Source organism: Varanus komodoensis, unplaced genomic scaffold (genome assembly GCF_004798865.1).
Source record: "Varanus komodoensis strain SLA01 unplaced genomic scaffold, ASM479886v1 scaffold1172, whole genome shotgun sequence".
Lineage (NCBI taxonomy): Eukaryota > Metazoa > Chordata > Lepidosauria > Squamata > Varanidae > Varanus > Varanus komodoensis.
The window spans coordinates 3,432-11,220 of NW_025335338.1; the positions used below are offsets into that span (position 1 = coordinate 3,432).

Sequence of the window (7,789 nt, forward strand, 5' to 3'; positions counted from 1 at the left end):
GATTTCAGGGGGAAGGAGGCGGTCCTTGAGTCATTCCAGCATGAAGCCCATCTTCTGGGAGCACAGATGCTGAGGCTTCCCAGGCAGTCCAGTGGAAACCAACAAAATCACAACTTTGAATAAGCAGACCATCTCGCAAACAGTGGAAAAGTCAGTATTACCTATGGGATAATAACTCAGCTGGCCTTTTTGTCTTTATAACAAAAAGGGTGCTTGGGGTGATGGCTGCATTTGCTGGAAATATAGGTCCTTCCGGGGTGGGGGGGTCCTTATGATCTCTCTGATTTATTTGTGAACCAAACATGACCTTTCACACTAACGCTTGCCTGAATGACTTATGCCAAGGCTACAAGAGCAACGCGTGAAGGGCCACTGCAGATAGTTCAGCAGGAGCCGCCTCACTTACTACTTTTGCTCTCCACCAGAGTCAAGGTTTGCTCATTGTTTCCCCTACACATACACACACCTTTTCGACTTTGGGATGTACAGTTCAGGAAGTCCGTTAGAAACTGAATTCCTTGATCTGGTCTTGCATGACCATCACAGTCAGTCCCATCTCTGTGCCTCTCTCCCTCCTTTCCTGAAGCTGGGGCTAAAGATGCTGAGCTTGTTAGCTTTGCCTCAAAATGCAGCCGGTACTCTTCCCTCCAAAGAGAGCTGCTTCATAACAAGGATTTGGAAAGAAGAGCGGGAGGAACTGCAGTGGCATCTGTCAAAGGGATCCCCTCCTCTTTTCCTAGGCCCTTCAGCAGGAGTGCAGCTGTACAGGTGGAAGAAGCTGGATGCAAAAGTTATAACATCACCAAGCTACAACTGGCGGTCCTGATCTGTACTGAAGCCCCACACACACTGCAGCTAAGAAACTGGACTACATATTCAGTTCCATATATTAAGCACAACACATAGCTTAGCCATTGGTAACCTCCTCCCACAAACATTCCTGCAGCTGCGTCACATACCAGTCTTCGCTCTGCTCCTGCAGTAGAAAGTCAGTGGGACCAGCAGGATCATAAATGGGAGCGCCCAACGTGGATACTCCAGCAGTGGCTCTGATGAACTTGAAAGGCCGACTGAGAAAACAAGGGGTGGGACTCTGCGTTACTGATGGTGAGCTGTAGCAGAGTTGTCATGCAATTTGCACCTCACCCCACAATTCTGTACGCTTTTTGGGCAACTGATCTCTGGGTGAATTTCAGAGACTTTGTTCAGGGGAGGACTTCTTCAGCAGGTTGCGAGAGGCTTGCAGGAGCAGACGTCAGCAGTCAAGGCAGGTATTTCTTCTAGGGAGGGTAACTGTGGCTGTTGCCAGGGTATTTCGAAAGACGAGTGCTGGCTACCCCAGAACAATTTGACATCCGGAGCATTTCAGACCGTCACCATGACTCTTGTTTCTCCAGTGGAGAATTATGGCCACCGGCGCTGAGCCCCTTCCACCAGCCCCACCAAATCGCACCCCCGGTTCTGAGCTGAAAGTTCTTATTTGAGGCTGAACCCTATTTTTGAACTGTCCTATTCTTAGGGATGTGTGAATCAGCAAAACTCAAGCTTGCTGAAGCTTGTTCTTAACTGAGTCTGCATCAGATTGCAAGGGTTTTTTATACAGTTCCATGCAAATTCATGTGTATCATCACAAATGTGCACAGCAATTTTAACTGCATGCATCCTTATCCCTTTGAATAAATGTATGTCTATGCCTTTTTTCATGCTCATTTTTTAAAAGGTATACATGTTGGGCGGGGCTATACATCACATTGCAACCTTAGAAAGGTACTGCATTCAACGGTAGATTAAGTCCAAGATCATGTACAGCTCAGAAGGTGTGAACTCAGCAAAGTGAGCAAAAATGAACTGAAATGCATTTCTCATACTTCACTGCTTCCTGTAAGTAAATGCAAAGGTAACTGGTTGAATCACAAATGTCTCTGAGATTTATCTGTCTCTCATTAAATCACAAACGCTCCTACCAGGCTGGCTGGCATTCAGCCAGGCTGATCAGGTGGGTCCAAAAGTGGGATATAGGTCAAGCCAAGGAAGTCATTTTCAGTATCATCACCTTTGCTCACAAGGCAAACTGGCCTCATGAAAGGAAACATCAGATGCTGATTTTGGTTGAGGATATGGGTTGAAAAGATCAGGTAGAAGATGGTATTTAAAGTATGCAGGGAAAACCTTTTTTCCCATATTCTGCACCCCAGTAGTATCCTGTGGGTTCAAAGAACGTATACAAAAGTGTCCTTCTCCTGCTAAGATGGGCTCTAGTTAGGAGCTGCTTCCACCATAAACAAAAACTCACCTCTGACATTCACCGCCAGGCTCCGGGGAGAACTGAGCCACAAGACGTTATGTTTTTCCACATAACTGCAAGCATACTTCCCTGTGTGGTTGGCCCTGGCCTCTGAGATGCAGATGGAGGCATTTAGGAACTCGCTGGAGCTTCTCAGAGTTGCTTCACTCGTGGGGGGCATTTCAGCCCCATCCCTGTAGAAGTGGAACTGCTTCTCAGTGTGGCTCCTGCTGGCCAAACAATAGATGAGCAGTGGGTCCCCTGCATTCACCATGCCCGATGGGGGGTCCACTTTCAGCACTGGAGGAGGAGGGGGATCTGCAGGCATTACGCACAAAGAAGAGGGGATCAGCAGGGCAGGGTGGAGTGACCAAAAAGTCCAGAGAATGTGGCTTGCTGGGCTCCGATCAGGAAGCCATTGCAGTCCAGATGGCCCCAGAGAGAGTTGCAGATTGGAAGGATTTGTGTCTTGGGCTGGTCCTTTCCCACCTTCCTTCAGGTCCCAAAACCTCACGACCATCCTCTGAAATTCAGCTATTTTATTGTAACTCCACAGCTGACCACTGACTATTGCTTTTCACAAGGGGGTTAGTATGGAGCAGACCTTACCTGGAAAATATTTTTTCTGGATCTGGGATTTGAGCAGGAAGAAAACTCCCTTAACTGCCACCATGCTAACCTAACTAAGAAAGTTCAGCTAAGATGTGGGTGCGTCTGAGAGTATGCATGGCTGGAGTAGAAGAATGTCAACACCTGAAATAAGTGCATAATAATAGAATCCATGTTTTCAACCTCAAGTTAACATGGCTCATAAACTTTACCAAACAAAACACCTAATTCACAAAGTATGAAATCCAATGTTGTGGAGATAAGATGTGACTGTTTCTAGAGCTTGTGAGGTTGAGGACTAAACTGTATGTGATGAGTTATGGCTAGTTCACTGATGATAATTGCTGGACAATGGCCTTCACAGCAACAGCAGTATATACTTTCCTCTTCTGCCACAGCCCAAATAAAAACAGCACCATGGGAGCCAAGAGCAGCCACAGGGGATGTGGGGAGCTGGTCTTGGAGGGACTGGTGCAGGAAGGGACACTTATGTGAGGGCATTAAATAAATACATAAATAAATGAATGAATAAATAAATAAATGCGAGTCCCCACAAATGCGAGACCCAAATTTGACACAGTTGACAAAACCACACCTGTCAGTGAGATGTTGATAGGACGGCTCTTCTGTGAAAAGGTATTTCCCTTAGCTGTGTTCTTGGAGTACTGGCAGCTGTATAATCCAGAATTCTCCTTTGTGACTGTGAAGGACAGCCCGGAACTCATTTGTGAAGGCATTCTGACAGGGATCTGTTCTGCTGTGAGATGGAAAAACTTGAACCGCATCCCTGGAGCGTCCCTGGGAGCCGAGCACTGGAGGGTCACCATCTCTCCTTGATGATACAGAGGTCCTGAAGGATCTGCAGAGAGGCTGGGAGGTGGAGGAAGGTCTGCAGACCATTGGGAGGAAGGAAGCAAAGGATTCAAGAAGGGTCTAAGAGGAGTCATATACGCTCCCCTATCATCTCCCCTCTTCAGAGACACCATTCCCCTTCTACAAAGCCCTCTCACACTCCTAGAAGCTGTACTCCAACACAACCGGAAGGCACCAAGTTGGGGAAATCTGGATGAATGGGACTTCCGATTCCCATTTGTTTCTCTGTGTTAGAAATCAAAAACGCATGAAGCGTGTTGAAGGCACAACCAGTTCATTCCTTCATCTCATTATCCAGCAGCTTAGCTCAGAGTAGCCATGCTCAGAACGACTTTGCGCCTAGACAGCAAAATCTGTGCTATGTTCCTTATCATTTTTTTGCTCCCTACCCCCTTGCTGTTCGCCATGCATAATTTTGTACACCCCAATTTCGCACACACCCCCTTACTCATCTTTTCTCTCCTAAGCCCAGACATTCTAACATTTCCTCAGAGAGAAGTTGTTCCAGCCCCTGGATCATTCTGATTGCCCTTTCTTCTTGAGGTGCCTTGGAAGACTGTAGATTTGTATGTGGGAAGTATGAACTTGGCAATTCTATTTTCCGTTCCTTATCCAAGGATCCTCAACATGAAGTTTGCCTTTTTTGCTGGAACCACATACTGGGCTGACAGTTTCATCAAGCTGTCCACACAAGCCCAAGGCTTCTTTCTTGGTCAGTCTCCCCCAGCTTGGATTCTGCCAATTATGCTTGAAACTGGGACATTTGCCCAACATGTATCACACTGAACCCCATCTGAGAGGTATTTTTGGACCTCTTTGCCATCCCTTCTTGCTTTAACCATCCTAAATACTTTGGTATCGTGAGCAAGATTTGCCATCTCACTGCTCACTCCTAACTCCAGATCATTTATGAACAACTTCCATTAGAGAAGGGTGCAAAAGCTCTTTCGCTCCATTGGCCAAATTCAGTTTTGCAGAAATTTACTGAGGCTGCCTTGCTGAGCGCCTAGCTCCTGATTCTCTTTGTGGTCTCGCTCTCAAGTCCTATTCCTAGTTAATTCCATACTACAAACACACAAGCATTGCTGCGGGCTGCAGACTTTATGCTCTTGCAGCCAAAGAGTCAAGTGTCCCAGGAAGGCTTTGCATAATACAGAACATCATACGCTTCTGGAGCTGAAGAGGCCCATGCCTGTGTTAGACACCCATTTCTGCTCTTCACAAAATGAATTTCCAGAACTCTCTGGAGAGAGGAGAGACAGATAGCATGTGAAACCACTTTAAACCACATTGTCCTCATAGGCAAGGGATGAATCCAAAGGACAACATGCGTTGCTTTCTGTTCTCATTTATAGGCTTCATGCTCAAAAAAGAAGACAAGTTTCCTGTGAATGATTAATTTCCTGTCATAGATGTTTTGCCCCTCTGTTCTGTATTAAGAGAAAAGTAGTTGCTAGACTCCAGCAAGCATGATCGAGTTAGAGCCATTCAGGACCAGGGTCCTCAGCTTACCCCACTGGAGGGGCCTCACATGAGCACTGCAGTCTCATGGCTGCTCCGAGGAGCCGCGGGGATGCAGTTCTAGGACAGTGCAGAGGGCCTTCATCTGAGGTTCTGCAGCCAGTTTCCACTACCCCCACCCAGAGCCCACCCCTCCCCACCCGCCACCCACAAAATCACTGATACCACACTGCCGTGGCTGGCAATAGGGGGAAAACAGCATTTCCCACTTAAAATGAGGCAGGCAGGGAACATGTGCCTTGTTCTAATGTGAAATCCTGCTCCTGGAAGCCCAGAGATGTGCATTTCTTGGTTTTAAAAATGCTGCCGACATTCAGGGGTGCAAAGGATGGAAGGAATCATACAGCCCACAGATTGCCTGTTGTCCAGCCCTGGCCCACACTTACAACTTTTGCACAGTCTCACAGAACTGAAGTCACCAAGATTGCTTGAGTACAGGCCACAACTGTCATGCGCGTTCAAGTCTGCATTTAGAGTGTGAAAATGACACAAAAGTCCCACTTTACATAGAAGAGAATATTAAAACCAACTGGCTTTAATATTTGTTGTATAAATATATCATGAGCTGCTTTGGAAATGTGAACCCCAGCAACATGTCGATACTAAAATAAAATAACTTTCTGCTTCCCCACCAATACTGCTTGGCTACTTTGAAAGCCATTAAATTCTGGTTCATCCCCTTTTCACACTTTCATAACATCCAGATGAGTCTGGATTTGTGTGTGTGTGATTTCGGTGCAACAAAAAGGGTCCTTACCAGTGATACGAAACACAGCCTGGTTACTCCTTTGAGAAAAGGATCTTCTGCCGTCATTGCTTTTCCCCCAGTAGTAGCACACGAACATTTCCTTTGGCTTCAGACGTAACGTGGGCACCTCCAAGACACTCTGCACCTGCCGTGCTAATTCAGTCTGTCCACCATCTCCTTTTAATGAATGGAATGTGTACAACTCCGTCCTCTGTCCTTCCGGGAGCGAGCAGTTCAAACGGATCCGCTCCCCTCTTGCAACGACACCATCTGAAGGGGACCAGGATAGTGTGGGGGCTGGAGAATATTGGACTGGGGAAGCCAGCCTGGAGTCTAAGAAAGGGCAGGAGTTGTTTTAAGAAACAGAGTGAAGCAGCTCCCGGACACATGAATGTAGGAGACAGCCACCCTGCGTGCTTGAACTGAACCTACAAACTTTCTCTTCCCAGGCACATCAGGGCTTGTACCTTTTGTGTGAGGCTCAAGCAGATCTTTCACAGACAATTCTCAGCATCAGCTCAAATTTCAGAGATTCCCAGCACTGACAGGAGTCATGACTTCAGCTCTTATACTAAGTCTAGCCATGGCCAATTTTGTTCACATGATACGCCTTTGTCCTCTTCTAGATGGTTTATACCTTTTGTCATCCAGATCAAGTTTCTCTCCATGAGGTTGCCTCCCACAGGAGGAACCACGAAGACAGAACACTGAAACATGGGTGACATATTTGGAAGGCATTCCCAACACGGGTGGACAAATCCAGAAGGCTCAGCTGGGATGGATGCGGCACTTCTCTCTGACAAACTCCCTGTCCCTCAGCTAAAACAGACACGGGGATGAAGTTCGCAAAAAATGAAAGACTAACATGGCAAAAGCTTTCACAGACTACAGCCCAGCTCCTCAGGTAAGTTCCTTTATTGGGATTGTATTTCACATAGTTTTGCTGTGATCATAGAATTTGATTGTTCCTTTGTTGGTACAAGATTTGTCCATATTATTAGCTTTGTGCTTCATTTGAGTAAGGGTCAAGTATAAGAACTTGAAATTATGAGCCCAGGCAGCTAACTATGCTCACCGGAAGAGGACAAATAGCAAAGGCTTCAAAAAGCACAACCTTCATAAAATTGAATCAGATCTGAGCATGCAACATTCCTCTCAACAGGTTCGGACTTCCTCCTTAGTTAATATTTCCTTTTCTGCTTGACATATGCTTTATTTTTCATTTTTTAAAATTTTGTTTCAGTAGTTGGGTTATTTTATATAGTGAGCGGGGCAAAAACGGTCATTGACAAAAAAGACAAAAAAAAAAATAGGCTGCTATTTTGGGGTTCCCATTTCAGCTGCGAGCCTGGATGCAAGCAATCTGTTGATTCAGTGTTTGCCACCGTATTTCTGGGAAAGGTTCCCTGCCTTAAACACCAGATTAGCAAACAGGAATCCATAAGGAGAAGATACGCCTTATGGCGCATTCAAAGGTTTGCTTGCAGGATTTGAGTCTGATGCATACACGGTGAATTCACAGGAGTCGCTCCAAGTTAAAAAAAAAAAAAAAGCATAAAATGAGATGATATCCCCCTAGTCAAACCACCTCCCAAGACTGGCCTAAATCAGCAACATAAACTTTGATCAATTTTCCTCCATAAGCTGACAACCAGAGAAGCATCTGCAGCAAAACTGAAAAATAAGACCAAAGGGGAAAAGCAGTGAAAAATCCTGGAGGGAAGGGGGAAATGGTGAGTTTCCGTTTCAAGGTA

At 46.0% G+C, this 7,789-nt stretch overlaps 1 protein-coding gene across 1 annotated transcript; it reads right to left on the bottom strand.

The window, feature by feature from the left end:
• Positions 1-959: 959 nt before the first annotated feature.
• On the bottom strand, positions 960-6,355 carry LOC123018873 (Fc receptor-like protein 5; the record flags this gene model as incomplete). Its single annotated transcript, XM_044421323.1, has 4 exons — positions 6,045-6,355; positions 3,489-3,782; positions 2,294-2,602; positions 960-1,070 (listed from the first exon to the last, which is right to left on the bottom strand). Coding segments are annotated over exons 1-4 (802 nt in total), but the record flags the coding sequence as incomplete, so codon positions are not given.
• Between the last annotated feature and the right edge of the window lie 1,434 nt (positions 6,356-7,789).